The sequence below is a fragment of the Cynocephalus volans genome, chromosome 8 (assembly GCF_027409185.1).
Source record: "Cynocephalus volans isolate mCynVol1 chromosome 8, mCynVol1.pri, whole genome shotgun sequence".
NCBI lineage: Eukaryota > Metazoa > Chordata > Mammalia > Dermoptera > Cynocephalidae > Cynocephalus > Cynocephalus volans.
In genome coordinates, this window is record NC_084467.1 from 29,496,051 (window position 1) to 29,521,323 (window position 25,273).

The 25,273-nt window shown below is 50.8% G+C and overlaps 1 protein-coding gene across 2 annotated transcripts in view; it reads right to left on the reverse strand.

Annotated features, from left to right (window-relative positions):
* The window catches only part of GRIK3 (glutamate ionotropic receptor kainate type subunit 3), a 213,674-nt gene that overhangs the window by 14,789 nt on the left and 173,612 nt on the right, over positions 1-25,273 (reverse strand). For both annotated transcript variants that reach the window (XM_063104311.1, XM_063104312.1), the window contains exons 10-12: positions 20,809-21,012; positions 7,105-7,328; positions 2,036-2,154 (exon numbers count right to left, since the gene is read on the reverse strand). In XM_063104311.1, the coding sequence (XP_062960381.1) occupies positions 2,036-2,154; positions 7,105-7,328; positions 20,809-21,012 (547 nt within the window). The remainder of the gene's footprint in view (positions 1-2,035; positions 2,155-7,104; positions 7,329-20,808; positions 21,013-25,273) is intronic.

Consider the following 25,273-nt stretch of genomic DNA (forward strand, 5'->3'; position numbering starts at 1 on the left):
AATACTGTGCTGCCGCAATGATATAATTTGAAGAGAAATTGCATTGGAAATACAAGTGCTATACAAATACAAGATTGCTATGCGGTGCTTTGCAGAAAGAAATATCAATATTTTTTGAAGCTCTTTGCTGAAATATATCACTCCTCCTCCCCGACCTTGGGTATGGAGCACAATTGAGATGAAACCTTCTAACTGAAGTAATTAACCAGGTGGCTTTCAAGACATTTAAATAGCAAGTGGCTCCTGAACTTTCCAGAATATTTGGACCCTCAATCTGAAAAGCATCTGCTTTGATATGGATTTTTTTTCCCCCCTCAAAGAAATCACTCAAGGGTGAGTTTTTCAAATACATAACTATTTTTCTCCCTCCTAATCAAAATCACGCAGAGAATACATCAGGGGCCAGTGCTTTGAATAGCAGCAGGAGGTGGAAGAGGAGACGCGATGACTTCATTGAGGGGCTTCTGGGTGTATCCCAACGATCACTGAACAAAGATGATAGACCAAGAAGCAAGGTGAGGCTTCGGGACACTGATTAATAGCAGGCACAGACTGAGCCGCTTCCCCTGAAAGCGGCCTGTCACTTCCCAGCTGCTGGAGACCACTGAGCCGGCTCACTCCCCTCACCAAACAGCCACTGCCAGCCTCCCCCAGATTGCTCCAAGCTAGGGCTCCAGCTGCCCCGCAAAGGGAGAGTGCCTTATTTGTCGTTTGCTTGGTTGTGAGCTCTGCCAGGCTTGCTGGACTCCCACCCAAGCTTCAGCCCCTGCCCTTGCCTCTGCCATGGCTAAGGGGTCTCTCGGGTGTGGGCACATTTACTTTTTCCTTTCCTTCCTCCAAGGGCCCCACACAGGGTTTGGCATGTAGTGGGCACTCAAGACACATTGGGATAATACTGTTCATTCATTCACTCATTCCTTCATTTGGCATTTGCTGATGGATGTCTAGTGAAGACCAGGGTTTGCACTGGGCCTTGAGATTATATTCAGATTCATAAGAGACAAGGAAATTTCCTTTGCCCCTTGAAGCCCTTCTGTCCCCTGCTCCCTAGTTGGGTCTCTCAGTGGGACTCTAACCCAGGTAGAGACTCTGGTCATCCCATTCCCTGAAATGAGAAGCTCTGGACACGGAACTCCAAACGCAGAGGCTATGAGCACATGGCTCCTGCAGCAGGGCTGAGGAGATGTTCTCCCTGGGGGGTCTCTCCTGGCTGGGGCCCCTCTCACTGTGCCCTCTAGCCCCTTGGTGTCTTTGCATCTCACTTCTTGTAGTTAGAACGGGTGCTCTGCTTTCTGAGATATATGAGCAGCTGCCAATACGAGTTATTTCCCAAGACTGGGACACCAGCCCAAGGTCAGGTGCAGAGCACTGGCCCTCCTTCTAGAGATGGAAGAGAAATGTGTCCTTCTGTGCACGCCATCTCTGGTGCACTCAGGCTGAAGTTCCTGCCTCAGCCATGACCCCTCCCCCTCCCAGATGCCCCACAGCCAAGTGGTCACCGAGTCCTGTCCATGCTATGTCCCGAAGTTCTCTTGATTTTTCTCTGCCCTCCACCCCCGTGGCTTCTACCTTGATTCAGGTCTCATCACCTCATTCCTGCAATGGCCTCCCACCCGGCCTCCCACCCAGCCTCCCTGCCTCTAGTCTCCCTTTGTCCACTGCCCACCATTGCTCATTATGATGGTGAGGCCATTGGAGGGGTCGGCCCCAGCAAGCAGGATACTCTATGTCCACCTCATCTGGAGCAGGAGGTACTGCGGATGAGTGCTGCATGCCACGGTTCAGGTCGGGGGGGGCTTATCTGCATTAACCTCAGACCTTGAGCTGGCTCTAGCCAGCGCAGTGGTGGAGGGTGGGAATTTGGGGCAAGGGCACACATCTGGATATCCCAGGTGTCTCCAACCTCCTGACAGCTCTGCAGGGTCTCAGCCTGCCCCTGGAGGGTGAGCTGGCTCTGCTAATTCCATAGGGGCTGATGGACCCCTTAGGGAGAGAAGACCCACTGGGAGAGGAGGCCCCAGGAGAGGGCACATACCTTGCTGCATCAGGGACCCCATCCCGAACCAGAAACTATTAAGCAGAGTGAAGTTATTTTCCACCACCTCGGAGCCAGGGTTGCAGGGGTGAGCGTCGTACCACTCATAAGGGCTGAACCTGCCACAGGAAGAGAGGAGCAGTGAGGCTGAGATGCGAAGAGACGGGAGGGAAGGGGCGTCCACGCCACGGGAGGCGGCAGTTTAGCAAACGTGGATATGCCAAGCACTCCGGCACCAATTTCCTCCTTGTTCTGCTGGGGAGGCAGGGAATGGGAAATCAGGGCCATTTTTCTTATTGTTCTTTATTGTTAGTGCCCTTTTCTGGTTATAAAAGTAATTCAGCAGCCTCTTTTAAAATTAAAAGTGCAAATGCCCTTCAACCTAGCAATTCTATCCTAGACAAAACACTTGTACATGAGCATAAAGGGAAACACACAGGGTGTTTATCAAAGCATTGTTTGTAATGGTGAAAACTGGAAACAACCTAAATGTCCTTCAATAGAAGAATGATTAAACAAACTATGCCACAAGCGTATGTCACGCGGCTGTTAAAAGAGGATGAGATACCTGAAGATATACCTACAGCGAAAGATCTTCGACACATATTGTTTGGTTAAAAAAAGTGATAAAAAACAATAAGAACAATATGATCACATTTATACAAATGGATTCCTGAAGATATAACTATACAGCTCTTTATGTATACTTGTATGCAAAGGCATACTTAATGGTCTAGAAGGATCCATATATAAAAAAATATCAGTGTTTACCTCTGGGGAGGGGAGTCAGAATGGCAGAAAAAACTTCAGGGAGGCCTGTTGCTTTATAGCCTTGTGTGAATTTTTAAAAATGAGAGTATGCTTCTGAATTTCTTGTGTAATTTAAATAAACCTTAAAATGGAACAAAAGTAAAAGACACTTTTTATAAAATATTCAAACAGATAGAAGAACACAATGAGAAAGGGAAACTACTCCTGCATCCTACCCCCTACAGAGAACAATGAAGTTTATAACTTTTCAGATTTTTGTCTTTAAACATACAAATATTATGTGGCAGGAAAGATATTGTTATTTAAAGCCCCCCACTGCCTTCTAAGGAAGAGAGGTCTTGACTACTGAAGGGGATCTTCGTTTACTGCGTGAGTTCCAGTTGAGGATATATGAGCTTGAAGAAGCTGGAAAGATTGAGAGACCCTGGAGAAAGTCCCTGGCAGGGGGAGAGGGCTTGGATGCTGAGAGATCTAGAAGGAGAGACAAGTCCAGTGGAATTTTGTTTTGTTTTTTAAAGTATGATGCCCTTTGAGTGCGATGTGATGTCCCTTTTCCATCTCCCTTCTAAAGGCTTTAATGCATTATACACTGATCTCCAATGCTCACTTGGGAAGAATTTTGTTGTCATGAAGTGGGATAGGAAATTCCAAAGTGAGGCTTCAAACCAAAATGGGGATTTTCAAAGGAAAAGACCATGAGCTGGTTAGAGACTCTAAAATCCACAAGGAAGAGATCTAGGATCAAGAGAGCAGAGATGAGAGGCTGTTGTGGGAAGGGTTTTTAGAGAAAGCCTTTGGAGAGCTGGTCATTCAGGGCCCCCTTCCCCTGCCAAGCAGAGGGAGAGGGACTTCACAGGATGCTGGGAGCTTGCTGTGCGGCCTATGACGGAGCAGATACACCTGGGAAGTCTGGAGGGCAGGGGTCGGGCTGACACATGCTCTGTAGGTATAGACAGGAGGTTCCCTGCTGCATAGCATTGTTCCACAGCCCAGAGACCACCAGGTCTAAGGATGTGAATGAAGCCCAGGTCTACCTTGGCTTGCACCCTAGAAGGGCAATGGAACTCTAACAGGGGGAGGCTATGGGCTACGGGCTGCCTAAGGAGGTGCTGCCAGAGGGGCCCAAGGGGAGCCCTTTCATCCCAAACACCCTGGAAGGCAGAGTGAGAGACAAAGTAAAGATGATTTCTGATAAGATCTCATGGGTCCTGCTCTTTTGATGTACCAGTTACACACACACATATGCACACAAATATATATGATTTCTTTTAACACACAAAAATACCATATCATATCATTATACTGTTCTGGAACTTGGTTTTTCACTTAATAAGTCACCAATCTCTTTCCAGATCAGTTTTCTGGATCTACCTTATGAGTTATAACCACTTCACAGGTGTTTTTAACCATTCCTCTATTGATGGGCACTTAAGCCATCCCGTTTTCTACTGCTGTACCGCTGCTGAGAGAAACATCCTTGGACACACCTCTGTGGGCACTGATGCCAAACGGTGGCCTTGTCCTCTGGGGCTTTGCAGCAAAGCCTTTCTAGATTTGGGAGAACTCTGAAGTGTGGCTCAATGGTGATGTTTCAGGGAGATGAATTCCTAGAGGTGGAATTGCTTAGCATGATAAAGATAACAGGTTCTAGAATGGATTTCATGGTTATAAAGTGATGTTATAGGCTGGAATCCTCACCACCCCCTGAAAGGTTGATAGCACCAGGTGCCCATTTTACAGATAGGGAGGAGTCTGGGATCCTGCAGTCATTGGGACGGGGGTCCAGACTCTAACCCCAAGGCCACAGGAAGAGAACAGGAGCAGATGGTCACTGAACAAGTAAAGGAGGGGCCACTTGAAGTTAATGGTGGATCTTAGATTTATTGCTTGCGGCTACAAGGGGACCTCTAGTCTTTGAGTAAATGGGAGTTAGAAGTCGACCTGGAGTCTCCATTCAGGGGAGAAGGCTACACTCCAATGTGGCTCCCAGGGGATGGACCGGCAGCTCCCTCTCAGCCCTGCCTCCTGGGTCAGGCACTTAGTATAATCTCCCTGCCACGAGTGCCTGTCCTGCTCTCTGTGGCAAGAAAACGTCTTCCGCTCCCTTCCTGGACCTCTGGTGCTGGACAGGCAGAGGCCAGGCCAGGCCAGCTTGCAAGATGGACAGCCCTGTGCCATGACGGAGGTCCCTGGAGTAGGCCTGGGGACCTGCCCTCCCTTCACAGACCCTTCGCAGCTGTGTCCAGATCTCAGCAGCCAGCATGGAGTGGTCCAAAGCACACAGGTCACTTAGTTGGGGGTGGGGGGCAGCACAGAAAGCTGAATCCACTCTATGTATGTGCCGTGCTCGACCCCCTTAGTGTTGTAAAAAAATCAGATTAGTGGCCACACAGAAAAACCACAAGGTGTTGCATAAAAATCTGAGTTTCTCTCTAAAAATCATGAACCTTGCAACACCGGCCCTGCAATCTCTGCCTGGCACAGTCTGCTGGAGCCACATAGCAGCTGCGCCCTTTAGCCAGCTGTGTGATCTCCAGTTTGCTGCAGACCCCACCACTCCCTGCTGCCTATCACTTGGCCTGTTTCACTCCCTTATGCTACCTGTCTGGTCCTGGCAGGCACCTATGTCTGCCATCCTTGATATAAAGTTGGGTAGGTCTGGGTTTGAAGCCCAACTCTTCTAAGCTATCTGACTCTGAGCAACGCCTTAACCTCTCTGAGCCTCAGTTTCTGCTTCTGTGCTGTAAGGATTTGACAAGATGGGTGTGAATTGTGCTGTGTGGGTGCTGCACAAAGTGACAACTGTACTGTGATGCTCTTCCCGGCTCGGTGGCCGAGACCCTTGTCCCTCTCCTATCTCCTCAGGTGTCCCGTATCATTCTGGCAGCTCTAGAAACCCCATCTCTTCCAGAAAGTCTCCCTGCAGTAACCTGGGGGACGGGGCTCCTAGCCTGCTAGCCAGGAGGCAGGTGTGGAAAGCTGACTCGGCTGCCCGCAGCTGATAAAAGGCTCTGAGTTGGAGGGGGATGGGACACACATCAAATGGCAGAACTGATGCTGGAAAAGCTGGAGCCTCAGAGCGGGTAGGGAGCTGAGAGGCCAGCTGGAGCTGCTAAAATTATGGCGAGAGCCCTGGAGAGTGGCTCCCTGCTTTCAAAGGCTTGTTAGACTGTAAGAGACAAGAGGCGTAATGAAGCCTTCTCTGTGGAAGGCTCAGCTGCCGGCTGGGTCAACCAGGCAGGGCGGCCACGGCAGCACCAGTCCGGCCAGGCAGCAAAAGGCTTTAGAGCAAAGCAATTTCATCTCTCCCATCCTTCCCTTTGGTCTCTCTCTGTGTGGGAGGAGGGAGCGGGGGATGGGGTGGGGGTGGGGGGCTTTCAAGGAAGGCTCAGGAGAAAAAAAGCCCGAAACACCAAGTCCTTGGATCTCAAATTGCCTCTCCAGAGAAGTCTCTCTTTGCACTTTGTTAGGATTTAGAGAAAAAAGGAACCGGGGCAGGGCTGGGACTAGAGCCTGGAGGGAGGGGGCGGAGGGCCAACTGGGAGGGGGGTGGGGGAGCTGGGCCAAGCAGCCACCAACTTGGGGCAGACCATTGGCCAGAGGTGTGGGTAGCAGATAAGATACTTCATGGTCCAAGTTCAAATGGCGGAGGTGTCACCTATTGCTTGTATGACCTTGGCAAGTATTGAGACTTTCTGAGTCTCGGGTGTCTCTTCTAATGAGCTAAACCTGTCCCCTAGCGACCTCCTCCTCCCACCTATCAGCAAGCATGCATTATGCCTATTTCATGTGAAAAACCAAATGTGCAAACATGTGGTCGGCATGTATCCCAGACAGGTAGGTATGTGTGTGTGCCAGGCTTCTGCACGTGGGTGTGTGTGAGTTCCTGGGGCACTGCTCCCCCTGCTGTTGTGGACTAGATAGACATGGCCTGTTTTCCAACCTTGAAGCCACCTGCTGGGCCGCCCAATGCACATAGATCTGCTGTGCCGAGTGCCTGGCGCAGGGGGTGCAGCTTTGGGTCACGACTTAATCTCTCCATGCCTGCTAATGGGACCTGGGGTGCAACTGCTGCATCTCAGAGTCATCGACACTGACCAGGTGAGGACCAGGTGATTCAAGTCCGGGGACACATGGAATGTTCCCTAAAGGATAGAAGGGATATGAACCACAGGGAGGGGAGCAGAGCAGGCACTACAGTGGCCTGACCCTTGTGCCAAGGGCTGAGCATGTGGAGACTGGTCTGGCTCCCTAAACCTTCAACCTTGGACTGAGCTCTGGCCAAGGCATTGCCTTACCTGGCAATGACGAAGAGGACACAGCTGACGCCCAGGTAGGCGAGGAGCACATACATCCAGATGTCTGGGGACAGGGGATTGAGGAAGGAGAAAACACTGGGGTTGGTGCCGTTGGGCTTGCGGTATAGGATGCTCACACCGAGTGTCATGAAGGGCTTGGAGAAGTCAATGGCCTTCTCACGGACGTGGGTGATGGTCAGGGGGGCCACGGCCAGATCTGCCTTCTGCAATGAGAGAGAGAGACAGACAGACAGACTGTGAGCAAAGCCTAAGACCAGCAGGGGACAGAAGCCTTTTCTTGGGGGATGGGAGATGAGGAAGTGAGGTGGAGTCAGTTGCCTGAGCCCTGATCACTTAACCACTAAGCTTCAACATTTACCAGCCCTCCTGGGCCAGGCCATGCCCAGGGTGCTGGGGAGACAATGATGAATTAGACTTAGCAACCCTGTCCTCCAAGATCTCATGACCTCGAGGAAGAGGACAGTGGTATAAACAGGCACAGAATGGAACCCTATTAAAGCTGTCACCCATGTGGTCCCTTCTCAAAGTGGTGCATTGCTAAAAATATAGTTTAGAAACCAACAAACATTTAAAAATAGCTCATGTTCTTTATTTGTGTCTTTCATACACCATAAGAGGACCTAGAATCCACAATAATCCTTATTTAAATCTGCTTTTCTCTCCCATCCACTTATTGACTGCTTTACCCCGTCCCGGACATTCTATATATCCTAAAAGCACCCCCAAAACTAGTTGGGCAAGGCAACACCCTCCTTGGAGAGGAAGGGTGGGCAAGGAACTAAACAGGCAAATCCAGGGCTCTTGTTAGGGGGGAGTGGTGCATAGGGGGAAGGATGGGGATGGGGTAATGCTAGAAATGCTCATGCCTTAATACATTGTAGCCCGTCACAGCTTTAACGAAGGGAATAATTAATGTTCTGTTTCTTTGGTTTGAGCCTTTCCTGATTAAGAATCCAAACTCCTTCCCTCCCATCCCATCTTTCGAGCCTTACCCCACTGCTGTCCTCCTTCATGAGGTCCCATTAAATTGTGTCCTGTCTACCATATTCCCTTCCCCACCTGCATGCTTTGCACACTCTGGGTCCTTTTTAGAATGCTCTCCCTGTCGTGTGATTCTACCACCATCCGTATTCCTTTGAACATGCTACCTCTTCCAGAAACCCTCCCTGACACCCTCCAATCCTAAATTCCTGCACAGCTTGCTCTGTCCCTCAATGAGGCCCTAACCTGCTCAGTTTCAATGACAGTCTGTGCTGCCATGGGACCTTGTGTCTTCTCTGCTTATCTGCCTATGGGTTCCTGAGTGCAGCTAGGTCTGTGGCCGATTTGCTGCTTCTTTTTCCCATTCTCAAAACATATCTCAGCCTCTGGAATATTTTTAATTAATAGTATTCCCCATTTGAGAGGCTGCCTCTTGGGATCCTGTCGTTATTTACACCTCAGAGTGAGCCAAGTTATCACATCCTTTCCTCAGGTGGGGCCAGGAGAGAAAGAGAGGTTGTGTCCTAAAGGGCAGCACTCAAACCCGTTGCCAAGGGGACCTGCCTCTGAAATCCCCTCTCAAGGCAATGTCTCCAGGCAGCCATCCACTGGCTTGGTCCAGCTCTATCCATCCATTCATCCATGCATTCATTCATTGTTTTATGAGATCCACTAAGCACTAGGGATACTGAGCTGACTCAAATAGACATGGGTTCTGCCCTCATGGAGCTTACAATCAAGTAGGGGAGATGGACATTAATCAAATTGTTTACTAAATGGTAGCTGTTAACACTAGCTCTGACTTTGCTTATCTTTAGAATAGGAACTAGCAATCCTATCAAAATCAGATTTCAAGGAGAAAAGGCTAGTATGGATAGAACCCTAGTTTCTAGACAGCTCTTCGGTTACCCCAGGCTGGGGAGATCTGGGAAACACACAAGTCTGGTGTTGCTCACCCCAGGGTTTCCCCTTTTGACAGCAAAGCCCACACCCTATCATTGATACTTAGAGCCCAGGGATTCTGTGAACTTCAGAACCTGAGAAAGACAGGGAGAAGGAGCCTATTATAAGGGATTATTATACTGGGAACTTCCTTTTGTAAATTTCTGCATGTGTGAGTTGGTGCTTGCCTGGCTGTGATGGCACAGGAAGAAGGAACAGGGCAGCTGCCACTGCCCCAGATCCCAGAGCCCTCTCAGTTCTGGGTGTGTACAAAGGAAAGCAATTAAAGGAGAGACGACGATCAGGGAAGGTGCAGAGTGATTAATGTAGATTTGCTCAAGATCTACTTTGCATAGGCCCTGGCCCAGTCTGGGATCCAGTGGTGAGCAAGAGGCCTAGTCCCTACTCTCATGGAGCTTCTGGTCCTGTAAGACCCTGTTGGGGGCTGTAGATCGGATTCCTGCATGGGGTGGGAGCCAGGATGAGACACTCTGGAAGGTCCTTTTCAGTCGTAAAGTTCTAGGATCCTTTGTAATGTTGACATGACAGGGATGTAGTGAGCCTTTAATTCTAGAACTTTGCCTCCCCCAGCCCTGTCCCTTCAAAGCATATTGCTTTGGGAGACTTTGTTCTGACTCCAAAGTCATTATCATCACACAGAATGTATTTGGAACTGGTCTCTGGGAATGGCCTCCAGGGCTTGAAGTGGATTCTTGGGAAGAAGCTCAAAGTCAGTGGTGGTGAATCTTCCTTGGACTTAGGATGACAAGTCAGATGAGAGATCTATGGCTGCGGGATCAACGTGTTTGCAGCCAGCGCTTATTCCACCAGAAGTGTTCCAGGGGCTGGCAAGCAAGCCAACCACAGGGCCACAGGCTTTCTTTTTCCCCCAGACCCTCTCAGAGCCTTCAGAATCTCCCCACCATTTTTCCTGCTTTCTGGCTCTGACACATTTGGAGGCGGGTGTCCACGGTATTCTGTGCCTACAGCTGCAAGAAAGACAACTGGCCAGTGTGACCTTCACTGGGATTTCATGTGTTTTCCCTTGGGCTTTGGGAAGGTTGGAGTTCTTCACTTTGTGTTTGGTTTAGGCAGGAAATACTACATTTCACTGTTGGTTACAATTTCTCTGAAAAAGGCATTATTTTGTCCAACTTCCCTTGAAAGATTGGAACAGATGTCAAGCCTTTGCTGTTTCAGTTCATTACTCAGAATGAAAGGCCTAATCTTGGCAGGCTCTTTCCACTCGTGCAAGTTTTGAGGATGATTCATAAAATCATAAGCTGTCAGAGCTGGACAAGAGACTTTTGAGAACATCTATTCCAACCTTACATTTTTTTTTATAGAGGGAAACTGAGGCTCGGAGAAGCTCTTTGGTCTTTGCTCTCATATTTACAATCATCATGTCCTTGACCTATCCAACATCTTCATTGGTCTTATAGGTGATCTGTTGCCCCCTCCTGCTTTGCCAAGGACCTTGCTGTACATTTTCTAAGCCTATGGACCAGGCAAGACTGCCACCCCAGGACTTTACAGGTGACCCTCCGTGTCTGTGGGTCCTGCATCCGTGGATTCAACCAACCAAGGATCAGAAATATTCAGGAAAAATAAATAAATAAAATAAAAAATAATGGTATGACAAATATAATACAAATAAAAAACAATACAGTATCATAACTATTTACATAGCATTTACATTGTATGAAGTATTACAAATAAGCTAGAGATGATTTCGAGTATATGGGAGGATGTGCATACATTACATACAAATACTGTGTCATTTTATGTAAGGGACTTGAGCATCTGAGGATTTTGGTATCAATGGCGGTGGCGGCGGGGAGTGGGAGGAAAGGGGTCCTAGAACCAATCCGCTATGGATACTAAGGGACAACTATACTTCTTTCCAATAAGCAGCTTTCCACTTACCAAGGATCTGTCAGGGCCGCCTGGCTCCAGCCCCTCCCACACTCCTTTATCCCTACGTGAGGTCACTTGGCTCCCCCCATCCCCCCTGCTGTTCTACCACGCCCCCAGCTCCCAGAACTGAAGGCAAGAGTTACTCAACCAGCTCTAGCTCTGCATTTTGGCCCTTAGTATACAGACACCCTGACTGCTGGGCAATTTCCCACCAGGTTCTAGGAATGGGGTTGGGGCTGTGGTCCTAGTTCTAGGAACTTGTCATTGTGCAGCCTCCTCTAAGGACAGTGGTCCTCCCCAGGGACTAATACCTGGCCCCTGAACCCCAGCTTGTTACCTGTGTCTGGTGTCCCATTCCCAAGAATGGTCTCCATCAGATTCCTCATCTCTATGCTCAGCCTCTTGGTTGGGATCCCCCAGGTTGTCTGCCTGCCCAGACTGTGACTTGCTATAGTTAAAATAGCAAGAACTGCTATTGTTAATGGATGCTTCTTACATGCCAAGCATTGCTAAGTGTGCTACATATACTGCCTCTTGCAATCCTCCTCGTAGCCCTATGAGGCAGTTAACATTATCACCATATTCCAGACGAGGATATGGGGGCTCAATGAGGCTAGGAGGTTTGTGTAAGCTGGTGAGTGGCTGAGTCAGTAGATGGACCTGGTTCACTGTGACCCCAAAGCTCAACATTTTCCTACTTTACCATACAAGCCATGAGTAGTGAGTTAAGTTGTACTCCCCAAATCATGTTCAAATCCTAACCCCTGGTCCTGTGAATCTAACCTTATTTGGAAACAAGGTCTCTGCAGATATAATCAAGTTAAGATAAAGTCATACTGAATTAGGGTGGACCCCCAATCCAATGACTGGAGTCCTTATAAGAAGAGAGGACACACAGATATACACAGAGAAGAAGGCCATGTGGGGATGGAGGCAGAGACTGGAATAATGCAGATGCAAGCCAAGGAATGACAGGGACTGCTGGCCACACCACAAGCTAGGACAGGAGCGAGGAACAGAGTCTCCTTTGGAGCCTCCAAAAGGAACCAACCCTGCTGACACCTTGATTTCTGATTTCTGGTCTCCAAGCCACCCGGTTTGCAATCATTTGTTGTGGCGGCCCTAGAAAACTAATACATCAGCCACTTAGACCCTGCGCAGGATGCATGGAACTCCTTCTACAGCCTGCTGCAGGCCCTGCCCCAGCACCTGTCCCATTGTGATGGGCAGGCATTACGGCTGGGCCCACCCTGCCCTGTCCTGATCCCAGCATTGAATTCCCAGACACCTGAACTTCACTCTGGCTCCTGACCGTGGCTGCCACCAGTGCTTCCCCAGCATACACTTCAAGTCATTTGGTCAGGCTGGGAGCCCTGCGGCTGTGGGAAGGCGCTGATATGCCCTGCCTCCCCCAGATCCCTCTGCTGTTTCCACAGCCACCCGAGAAAGCCAGCCTCACTCCTGCCTGTCATGCAGGACTCATCCCTGGGGCTCTGTCTGCTGGCTCCCTGCCCACATCCCTGCTATGTGGCATCCATGGAATTCACCTTCTGCTCTTCTCCCAAAGTGGTGTTTCTCCAGTTAGAATCTCTCCCTGTCCCTGGTGCTAATTAAAATACGGCAGGACTTCTCAATGCCCTTAGGATAAAAAATTCTTATTAGGGGTTGATTAAGCCATGCATGATCTAGCCCAGTGCTGTCCAATAGAACTTCCCACAATGATGGGAATGTTTCTATATCTGCACTGTCCAATATGGCAAGTGCTAGCCACATGTGGCTGTGGAGCACCTGAAGTGTGAATTGTGAAACTGAGAAGTGAATTTATACCTTTATTTACTTTTTATTAATATAATTTTAAATTGAAATGACCCCATGTGGCTGGTGGCTACTGTGCCAAGAAGTGCAGATCTAGCCCCTGCCTACCTCCCCAGCACTACCTTATACCATGTTCCCCCTCGTTCTCTTCCTACTGGCCTTTGTCACACCCTCCAATCCATGCTCTCTCTCTCTTTCACCTCAGGACATTTGCACGTGTACTTTTCCCCACCTGGAACCTCTTCCTCCCCAAACTCTGTCTAGCAAGTGCCTGCTTCTTTGGATTTCAGCTCAAACATCGCTTCCACAGACACAATCCTACTGTCATAGCACCAGGCACTTTTCATTCCTAGCATTGATCATGGCTGTGATTTTAGAGGTACTAGCTGGTTCTCTGGGTCTTGTTCCCCCACTGGACCATAAACGTATGAGAGTGGGACTTGAGCCTGTTGTCCTTGCACTGTTGTATGCCCCATGGCTAGCACAGTACCTGGCACACAGTAGGCCTTCAGTAGAGATTCTGGGAATGAATGAGGAGGATGTTGCTGGTTTAGAAGAGACACCCAATGAACATGTCCTCAGAGCCAGCTGGCTGATCACATGGTAGTTTACACGAGGGTAAAGCAAGTCACAGGTGGTATCTGCAGCTGACCCACTAGCTTCGAAGCTTGAGAAAATATTGTACCCCTTGAAGAGCCCTGCACGTTAACCTTCAAACCAACATCCTGCACAACCCACACAGCTGAATAAAGGGGAAACAGGTCCTAGTAAATTCCTAAGTGTCAACCAATGGGTCAACTACTCATCCCTGTGATTCACTCACCAGCTTCCTGAGCGGAGGGCAGCCTTACTGCCCGATGGTGACGAATCCATTCCTGTGTTCACAGATCACTGTCTGTTTCCTCCACTAGAATGTAAGATCCTGAGGATCAGGAAAGGGGTCCTGCCTGTTTTGCTCACGGCTATATCCACAGCACAGCACCTAGCATGGGGCCTGATCAATAGATTTATTGAACACATGAATAGATTGATCCATGGGAACACTGAAGGTTTAAAAGAGGTCACCCAGCAAGCTCTCCCTCAGGAGTGCCACACTGCAGTTTCCAGAGTGGGGTACACTGAGTCATAAACAGTATCTGCTGCTGACCCACCAGCCAGCTGCCCAACTTAGCAATTAGCACTGCAGCCATTGGTGACCTTGGAACACAGCACGGCAAACAGCCCACATATATCTAAACAGATGGGAACATGGGCTAGAAAGTTCCTAAGTGTCAACTGATGGGTCACGTTCCTGTGGTTCACACACAGGCCTCCTGAGCTGACCGACGCCCAGCAGCGAGAAGCGTGGTGTACCTTTCCCAAGCCTGGGAGAGCCGCCAGATTCCTGAGTCCCCATGGGGACGGTCCTGTGCTTCCAGAAGGCTCAGCAGGTTTCCCTCCTTCCTGGCACACTACAAGGGACGCAGAAGAACCTCTGCTGCTGTCTCTCAGTAAATTGCTTTCCCCACTCCCTGCAGATTCCCAGCATGGTGTCGGTCCAGGGCCTGCCCTGGCACAGTCCTGCCGGCATTGAGGGACTCCTTGCACTTAGCTGCAGCCTCCGCCAGTCCTGACCAGAGGAGACTGCAGGAACCTCAGCACCCCGGCCAGCTAGGTGCCCTATACATGTGCCAGACGTCTTGTCCTCATTCTCCAAATTGCCACTGAAGAGTTGCTTCCTCAGGGAAGCCTGAGTCACTGTCCTCTGTTTCCCACTCCCAAAGTCCCCTGTACTCCCCTTTGCAGCACTGACCAAAATCGTAATGAAATACCACTTGACTGATTCATTGTTCCTGGAGGGCAAGGACCACATCTGCCCTGGTCACCCTCATACCCTGGGTCTGGCATGTTGTTGGTCAGTGCTGGGCTCCAACCCCTCTCCTGCATCAGTTTCAACCCTCTGGCTCTGACCAGTCTCCTGCAGGTACAATCTGATAGCATCCACCACCTGCCCACCTGGGCACCTCTCACCTCCAGCCCTGTGGCTTCCATGGATGCTGCTGCAGGATTCTGATGGGATCCCATGTCCTCCATGCTACACCCAGAATGCGCAGAAGTCAGGAGCCAGTGGGTAAACCTGTGCCTCTGTCCTCTCTTGATGCTGAGATACTTTGTAAGGATTTTTCAGGGCACAGACTCATGGACTGAGCCATTAGTTTCACTCTGTGGCAACTGGCTCAGTCATGCCTCCTTGTATTGTCTCCCCCTGTTCCTGTTTTACTTCTGGGCTCCTCACCCTCTCCCTGGCATCACATCCCTGAATGAAGAAAAGGCATAAGCCTCTGCCTGGGCTCTGCTCTCCAGGAGCCCAGGTTAGGAAGTGCTCAGTAAAGTTCCGTTGAATAAATGAGCAGATGATGATCCCTGGGAGGAGAGTTTCATGTTCCATGTGCTGCCTCTGACCTCAGTTGCCCTCCCAATACTCCCTTCACCCCTGAAGCTCTCTTGCACCTGTTTGTCTGGACTCTGACCTCCTTCCAGGCTCCTTCCAGGACTTGCCCCAGACTGGTGTCTGCTTGCTGCAATCTGGAACTGATAGTTCTGTGGCAGCTCTCAACAGGGCCCCAGGTCCTTCCTGCAGCTCTCACTGGCTTACCTGGTCCTCTTCAGACAGATCCTGGTGATATTCTGAGCTTCTGCAGAGCTCCTCAGTCACCTGACAAGAGTCCACTTTTGTAGTTCCTGTTTCCCCTGTGCTCATCTGCCCTGTCCATGCAGGATTCTGACTGTCCCAGGTGAGCTCCCAGCATGCCTTGCTTCCAGTACACTGGCCCAGACTGAAGGAGGTGTCTTGGGCAGAGCTTTTCCTGGCCACACAAACAGGGGTTTAGGGCCCCTCCTAACACCAGTGCATGTAGGCCAGAAAAAAGATCTGGCTTTTGGTCGGAACACATGGGTGATGGGGTCATGGCCTTGACACCAGACACTGCCCTAGCCTACTGTGGCTGGGAAGCCAGATAGTCATGACCCCAGAGCGACGTCTTTGGGCAAGGCGTGCAAGCCTGCGTGCTCATCCATGTCCCTCATTCATCAGTGCTTGCTCTGCATGTCCAGCCCCATGGCCAGCGTGGGGGCAACAGCCAAGTTCAACACGTCAGGTCCTCACTGTCTGGAAGAGGAGTCAGGCAGAGAAAATGGGCACTTTTAGCTGTGCCGCCTCCCTGGTCTGCACTCAGTGTTATGAGGAAGCAGAGTGGACATTTGGGCAGTAACACTTCTTCACAGGGGAGGAAACAATATGCCAAGGCTGCCCATGGCCACTCCTTGTCCCCATCTTGGCCCAGCCCCATTGAAGAGCCAGGGACAACTCCTTATCTGGTCATACATGCTATAGTGAAATGCAACACCTGAGAGAAAAAAGAACAACGGTTCCTGCAGCCCAGAGGGTATTTATGTGTCACCTTTTTCCCTCCCAACCGCCACCCCTCTGAATCAAGGGCCTGGGAGAGCAGACAGGACAGGTCTGGACAGTTTGAGGCCAGGAGCACTCAAAGACCCATGCAGGGGCTGAGCCAGTACCCCCAGGATATCACACTCCTGCCAACCCATGGATGCTGCTCACTCCTCACCTCCCTGCACCTTCCTGCAGCTTGGGACCCTGACTCCACCAGCCCCTCCTGCTCTGGCCTCCTTCACCCCACGCTCTCCTGGTTCTCCTCCTTCCTCCCAGCCATGCCAGCTCAGGTGTCTTGTGGATTCCTCCCTTTCATTTGTGCTGTTTAGGGCACCCCCCGACCCAAGGTCCTCACCTCTTCTCTCCTTGAGCCGAGTCCCTGTTTCCATCTCCGAGGCTCCCCATAGGCTGTAATGATGACTCTCAAATCTCTGCCTCCAGCCCTGCTTTCTCCTCTGAGAGCCCAGCCATGTGGCCAGCCAGTTCCTGAGACTCCAATCCCAGCATGTCCTGAACTGACCTCATTACCTCTCCCAAACCCTTGACCTGAGGATGCCGCCACACCCCTTCCCCAGCTGTCCAAGCTAGAATTCTGTGCCTTGTCCTTGATTCCTCCCTTTTCCCCACCTCCTCCATCCAACGAGTCACCAACCTCGTCGACTGCACCTTCTCGTCTCCTCACTATGCCACCTACTCCCTCCTTTCCCACTGCAGCACTCTGGGTTAGGCCACCATGCTCGTCCTCACCAGGTCCTGCGATGGCCTCCAGACTGGCTCCAGTTTGGCTCAGCTGCAGAGAGATTTCCTCCAGTGCCTAGTTGATGTCACCCCCTGGCTCCACATCTTTCAGTTATGCCCCACAGTTCTCAGGATGAAATTCAAATTCTTTGGTTCAGCACTTAAGACTCTTCAGGGCTTGTCTCCTGCTGCCTCTCTGGCAGCAGCCCTCCTCTTGGCTTCAGGCTCACCACCCTTATGGCTCTGCCTCCACACTCCCCAGGCAGGCTCTTTGGTACCTGACACCAGGACACAGAAGCTCCAGATGGCAAATAGGGGCTCCCAGTGTCAATGCTCCAAGTAAAGGAAGGGAATGGAACCTTGATGTGTACCTCAGTTCCCTGTGAGTCTGGTCAATATGAGTCAGTCCCCCAAGCCTGCTTATTTGGACTCAGCAGGATAAGGTTTAGGTCCTGCACCACTGTGGTCTAGCAGGATGACCATGGCTGATGGGCCATCTCTCCCACTGCCATCACCTTCAAGCATGGACGTACTTTAGACAGGGGGCTGCCCCTGGAGGGACTAGTGATGAGCAGAACAGCTCCCGTGTACTGAGCACCAGGCACTCGGCTAAGCATTCTGGTGCCATATCTCATAAATCTTCCCACAGAAGATTTAAAAGGCAGAAGGCTCTTTTATTATCCCCATTTCATAGAAGTAGAAATGGAGGCCAGAGAGGTTGAATAACTTTCCTACTGTCAGCTGAAATGTGCTAGACCCGGAATTTGCACCCATTTCTATTGGATTCCATAGTCATCAAATTTAAGGCATGGATATGAATAGAAGACTGAGAGAGGGGACATGAGAGTAGGCAGGCAGTGACAATGGAGAGAGTGATGATTTGGATGAGAGACGGGGTGATGGATGGAGTCCGATCACGTTTGCTGCCCTCAGAGTTCAAGATGACTTGTGGAAGGTGAGCATATCAGCAGGAGTGGGGTGCATCCTTTAGGTGCCCCATCTTCCTCCACAATGCTAACTCCTTGGAAGGCTGTGTGGCATGGGACAGAGGTGAGCAGAGAGTGTCAGGAAAGGGCTTTTCAAGTCCTGCTGGTCAGGGGCTCCACCCGAGGCCTCCAAATGGGCCTCAGGGGCAGAAACTTACAAAGGTAGGCATTTGTCATTTTTATGCTTACGTTCAGATCCCTAATAAGGAAGTAATGATATTGCCAAGCCCTTACCATGCTTTCTATGAGCTAGTGAGAAGACTAATTATCTGACGACACTAATAAATGGTTATGATGTTATTAAAAATGGCACCAAGCTAGGATTAATAGGCTCATCAATTGTAGGGAATCGGGTTTAACAAAGTCCCCTGCATGTCCTGTCAGGGCCTGTGGACTTGATGGATACTGGGCTGCCCAAAGCACTGCTCAGCTACATGGAGGCCACCATGCTTGCCCTCACCGGGTCCTGTCGCCCCAGCTGAGGGTCAGCTTAGGAAGGTCTGGCTGCTGCTGGGTTTTTCTGAACACACCCCCTTGCAAACATTTCTTCGAAGCTCTGGGGCCACTGGAGATGCTGTGGGTGGCAAGACTGGCCCAGCCTTGCTCACTCCCACACAGGGTCTCCACTCTCCATGTGATCCCGCTCCTCCCCAGCCCAGCTCCTCTCAGCAAATGACAGCCTCAGATCCAGAGCCCCACTCACAGAGCGCAGGGGAGTGGATGAGATGGAGATGCCTCTGAGACCTGCTGACTGATTTCCATAATAATTATAGTTATTACTAATAACGGAGACAACACCACTCCCTTCCGTTTACACTGAATTCTGCAGTCTGGAAGCTGCTTGCCCACCACTTGTCTGCTCTGAGCCTCACAACAAGCTGGGAGAAATGCAGGGCAGGTGTTACATTCTCACAGTTAGGGAAGTGGAGCTCAGGGAGATAAAGGCACTTCCGAAAGCCTCCTCTCCAGCCTCCAAAGAATAACTGGAAGGATAAAAATAAAAATAATAAAGGCAAATACTTACACTGTGCCAACTATGTAATGCACATACATTAACTTAGTCCTCACAACAGTCTTATGAGGCAGGTCCTATTAATATCATTTCCTTTTTACAGATGTGGAAGCTGAGAAACAGAGAGGTTAAGAAACTTGTCCAGGAGCACACAGCTAGTAAGTGGCAGAGTGGGAATCAAACTTGGCCCAAGTTCATGCTTTTTACCATTAGCTTCTCCTGCCAGACTTCACAGGAGACTGATTTGCTGGGGCTGAGAAAATGACCCCACTGGACCGGGCTCTGCTTGAGTCTTCATCTCTGAGCTCCAACATTCTTCTGCCACCTTCAACCTGCAAGGTCTCTGCAGGGCAGCTCCCCTCACACAGAGGGGAGCTAAACAGAAGGTCCTGATGCTGCCTGCCCCTGCCCTGAAAGGCCAAGTAATCATTGCCCTGACCTTTGGCTGGTACTTTTCAGGTTGCAAAGACCTAATGCATGAACTTACCCTTGCCCAGGCTCCTGGGGTCAGGTGGCTCTTTGTACAGGTCAGAGCACAGGGCTATGGAGGCAGAGGGCCTCCAAAAACTCCACCACTTTGAATCCCAGCTCCACCTCTTACTAACTGGGGGCCTTCATCTTTTTCTGTAAGATGGATGGTGACAACAGTACCTTCCCCACTGGGCTGTTATAAGGATAAATAAGAGAAGGAATCCACGGGGTCTAGGCCAGGTCAGGTACTTGCATTTACTAGCAGCTCTTTGATAGAAAATGCTTTGGTCACGTTGAGGGCCCTGATCTAGAAGGCAGGTAATGTTTACGTGCTACGCGAGCCTATACAGATAGTGCCTCATTTAATTCCACAACCACCTTAAGAGCTATGGTAGCTGCTAACTACTCCTATTTTAGAAATGAAGAACCCGAGGCTCAGTGAGGTTGAAGAACTTGCTTGGTCATGCATCTGTTAGGCAGTGAAGCTAGAACTTGGGGCCCGGGTCTGCTGAATCACAGCGTGGCCTTCTAAGAACTATGATGCATTTTCTCATAGGCTTACAAGGCTCTCTTTTGCTGAGCTTCCTATGCGCTGGGCCCTGCGCCAGTATCACAATCCTATAGGAAAGGGTATTAGCACACCCATTTTACAGGTGAGGAAACTGCTCAGAGAGGTCAGGTGAGTCCTCCCTGTTCACATAGCTAATGACTGAAGACAACCTAGGGCCTCCTGATTCCTCTTCCTGCTGTGGTGTCCCTAACCTGTGGCTTTTCCCTGTCTTCCTTCCAATGTCCCACAAACCCCAGGTCCCTCCTGCTGGCTGTTCCCTCTCCTTCCTCTGCTTGCTGTGGCTCCTGGCTCCCCTGGGTCCTCTCGCCTATCCCAGGCAGAGTAGGAGGCTGTCCCCTTGGTGTCTCCCAGCTGAGCCTGCTCATCCATTCATCCCAGCCCACAGCTCCCTGGACCAAGGTCACTCAAGGTGGGACATGTCTACCTCTGTGTCCCAGAGTATGGTGAAGTGTTTTGTATTGGCACATCGTCCATGTGGCTGGGGCATCCTCTGGTAGCTCTTAAAGGAGCACAAGGCACTGAGAAGCTGAGGGAGCCCTTCGGAGCGAGCCCATCAAAGACGCTGCTGGAACAGGCTCCAAATCAGGCATGGGCCAGTGCGGGTGTGTTCGGATGGAAGGGAATGTCTGGGTGTGGGGAGCATGCACAAGGCACCCTTCTTCCTATGGGGTCCCCCAGCCTCCAAGGGCTCAACCTCTGTCTCCATCTCCCCTGCCCCCAGGGCCCTTGTCTGCCGGGATGCCCAGCCTGATTACCAGCAGCACTCTGCCACCTCCAAGGGGTCCTCTGCCCTCCCGGTGCTCTGGGCCCAGCTTACGTGGTCGATGAGCTCCTTGATCATGCCGTTCCACTGGCCCTTGTCGTCCTGAGCCCCGTACTTCCCATCTTCCACCAGCCGGATCTCATAGGAGAAGCCCAGGATGTGGGCCAGTTCCTTGAGCAGGTCGATGCAGTAGCCCTCAAACCGGTCATTCCCATACAGGGTCCTGTCGGATCTCCGGAACATGACAAAGGGCTCCTCCTGCAGGGATGGACGGAGAGCGGGTGACGAAGTCTGAGAGGGTAGGAAGGAGGCAGGCTCAGGCTGGAGAGTTTGGGCCAGAACCTCTGCTCATGTTTTTATAAAAACACTTAGGGTGGCTGAGATGGATGGCCTGCTAAGTCAGGAGTGGGAAAGCACATTTCCTGAGCGCCAACGCAGTGCCTCACGAATGGCCACCGACCAGCAGTCACTGGTACAAGGTGGGAGCTCAGTAGGTACTTATTGATTTAATTGCCAATGGTCACAGAGCTGGTAAGTGGTGCAGCAGGGATTTGAACTTGAGAAGGTCTGATGCTCTCTCTGCTGCACTGGTAACGCAGGCCAGGGTTCTCAGAGCGTGGTCCCCGGACCAGGAGCGTCAGCATCACCTGAGAACTTGTTAGAAATGCACATTCTCAGGCTCCATCCCAGACCTAACTGAACCAGTAACTCTGGGTGCTCAGCAATCTGGTGTGAGCACTCCAGGGAATTCTGATGTCCCCTCAAGTCTGAGGACACCGCTGTAGAAAGCCCTTCATCAAATATCTTCCCAGACTTCTCTCCCAACTCCAATTTAAAAGATTAGATCTACATGCTCCCAATACCGTTCTCTCTGTCCAAGGATCTCCTCGGCCCCCTGCACTAGGACTTGCCAGGAGTGACTGCTGATAACAGTGACAGCTCGCATTTGTTTGTGGCTGCACCAGGCATTAGGGAAAGTGCCTGTGGAAGGCCCAGTACAGAGCTCCTCAGAGCACCAGTGCTCAACAGACAGGAGCCAGTATTGCCTCATTTAACCTTAACGCCAACCCCATGGGGTAGGTATTAATAATCCCATTTTATAAATTCAGAAAGTGAAGTTCACAAGGACAAGTGACTTGTGTGAGCTCACCCAGGTAGCATCGAGAGAAGAGCTGAACTCAGGTTGGTGTGACCCCAGAGTGAGACCTTTGAGGCCCCTGGAACCTCTCCCTGGTGGCAGGGAATCCCTAGGAAGGTGGCTTGTAGGGTCAGAGACCCCTGTCCCAGTTCAGACTCCCCACCACAGGCTCCTCCCTCTCCAGGTGATAGAAAGCCAGTAAAGGGCTTTGATCATGGCATGACTCTGTCTGATTTCTCATTTAGAAATAATCCCCGGCAGCCCTGCAAAGAATAACTGGAGAAGAGACAGAAGCCCAGTGAAAGGAGCTACTGACTACATCCAGTTTGAGATACAGAGTGAGGGACTGTGGACTCTGATGTGGCGAGACCCAGGCCCACAGCACAGTCCCAGAACCAGTTCAACATGCAAGTCCAAGCTTCTGCCGGATCCACCCACACAGCCTCACTTACAGATCCCCATCTGGAGTCTGTGGGGCTGAGCTGAACTCCCAGGAAACAACCTTTATTGAGTTCCTACTATGTACCAGGCACCCACTTAAACTTTGCCACAGACTGATTTAAGCCTCACTAGCTTACAAGATAGTGGCATTATCCCCATTTGACAGATGAGGAAATCGAGGCTCAGAGAAGGCCAGTAAGTTGCCCAAAGTCACACAGGAGTTGAACTGCCGTGTGGTGGAACCCAGTTCCAATCCTTCCCACTCAACCGGCACCTCCACCTGGTTTTGCTTTCCTCTCTATGCCCTGGGGTTAGACCCTCCTGAGTTAATCTGCTTTACTAGATCCAAACCCAGGTCAGAAGCTGCCAAACCAGTGCCTGCTCCTGGACAACTCCAGTCTTCTTTTGACTGACCTGGGCCTCCGTCCTCAGGCCCTTGCCCAGTCCTCCCTGTAGCTCCTTGGCCCCTTCCTGCCACCTTTCCCCAAACCCACCTCAGCACCCCCACGTGTCAGGGTGCTTCAAGCCTTCAGCTGATGGGTGACAGAATGGGAAAGGAAAGCTTTCCATAAACTGGGAAGCTCATGTCCACATGCCCACAGTGAAGCACACACACATTATGGAGGCATCTCATCATTCTCTCAACCGGTGGGGCCATTCCCTTGACCTCATGGGCCCCTGGGGTGGAGTGAGCAGTGGAAGTTCTCAGTAAAGACCCTCACTGGAGGTCCTCGGGAGCAGAAACTCGCCAGCAGCCCCTCGCCAGGCTCTTGCTATGGCAGGCGGGCTCAATTCTCTGGCCCTGGTTCCCCAGCATTGCTGCCTCTCAAAATCCCATCCCACCCTGTGACTGATTCACTCCAGCTTTTCAAGGGTCCTCTGGGATGCTACAGAGCAAGACCTGGGGAGTGTGTGAATCCCCTAAGGGGTTCCCGACCCTTCAGGGGTTCTGAGAAAACCACTTCTCAGTCTCTTTGGGTAGAAAGCTGGATCTTTTGGTCAGACATCACGTTAAGTCTCAGTGCCTCTCACGCTCACCCTCCAACCAAGTAGGCAGCTCAGCAAGGTTGGAGAAAAGAGTCCAGGTGGGGCTGGGAAAGGTGCTGAGGCTGCTGGAGGAAGGGGAACTTTGGCTAGTCGGGGCAGACGCTGCCCTGCACCCTGGCATGGGGCCTGGTAATCAGGGCCTGGGTGGGATTCCAATCCCATCGCATCCTTTTGCTGGATGCTCTTGTGCAGCGAACAGGCTGCACCGCGGCACCTGGTGGCCCCGAGTATAGCTCAAGTTTGAGAACTAGCCCAAGAACTGGAAAAGGTCCTGCCTTTCCCAGGGTACCCACCTTCTGTAAAATGGGGTGAATGATAGAACCTACCTTACAGGGTTGCTGTGAGGATAAAATGAGTGCATCTATGAAAAGCAGGTAGAAGAGTGCCTGGTGAGCGTCAGCTGCCATTATTACTCTTGTCATCATCATCATCATCACCATCTTCTTCTTCTTCCTGTGTGCTGGTTGGCCTGTTACTGTCATGACCTTTCCAGCCTAGAGACCATGCCCAATGTCGCCAAAGGTTAAAAATCATGGCCGGTAGTGGAAAACCATTTCAGGAAAGGTCCCTGAGATAGCTCACTTCCTGACCCTCGCTACATGCCCCTCCCTGGCCCTGTCCTCTAAAATTAGCACTTCATTTGTGAAGCCACCACAGCCCTGGAATCTATACATCTCCATATAAATACGCTGCCTTCGGAGCAGCTGTAAAATGCCATTAATTTCGGGAAGTGCTTTTCGGATGGCATACATATTTAACAGCCAAAGCCCAGAGCATGAAAATGGTGCTCGCCTTAGTAATGTGTCTCTAGACCTGCAACATTTCCTAGGGGGTAATTCTGAACTCCGCCAACTACTTATTCATGGACTATTTCACAATTTATTACTGGAAATGTCCAGACAGCCAATTCACAAGCTCTCTCGGCTGCTAATCGATTGCTCAGTGAAGGTGCCCTCAATTTCATAACTTCACGCTCTCCTATCGCTCTGGGAGAACAGCCGTAGGAGCAGGGGTAATATTTCTCTTCAACAAGTCACAGAAAACAGGGGTCTAGAAAAATAACCTTTTCTGACTTTCCATTGCCAGGGATCTTGGTCTAGTTTCTCTATGATCACTTATACCAGTGTGAAAACCAGGCCTAGTGTGAAGCTTCTCCCAAAGACAGGACCCCTGGAGTTGGAAGGATGGTCTTGGGGTTTATCCCTAAGCAGGGAAGGATCCAGGGGTTAGGTACCTAACACCTGCATTCCCATGCCCGCTTCTGACTTAGGCAATATCGATTCACAGCCACACACGCATGCACATGTATATACAATGCCACTGGCACAAATACACCACATTCTCAGATGTTCTGTTTGCCTAGCCCTGCTCAGACACGGAGGCCAAGAACCCTGGACCTTTGCCTTGGTTTCTACCAGTTAGAACCAGGACAGAGCATCAGGAGTCCTGCCCTCCCAGCAGGAGGGGCCTAGAATGGTCCCCCACCTGGGAAACTTGTCCCAGCCACACTCTGGCCTTGGCTTTCCCCTCTCCTGCTGCTGGGTGCTGAGGGCCCGCCTTGCCTGGCAGCAGAGTCTATGTGGGTCACGATGTGCACACAGCACAAATACACCCATCCGTGAGTATCCAGACGCCCCTGTGTAGCCTGTCCCACACCCACATGCATACCCATAGGCACGCTGCTGCTGCTCACATCAGCAGCCAAAAGAACCCTGAACCTTCAAAAGCAGGGCCCCCAGGAGTGAGTCGGTTGTGTTTTCTCGGTGTGTAAGCTGAGGTTTGGGCAGATGAATTTTTCATGAGTTCATGGAAGAGCGGAACCAGAACAGAGGCTGGGGCCGAGCAGGGACAGGCGGAGGAGGGCAGGCTTCCAGGCTCCTGCTGCTGCTGATT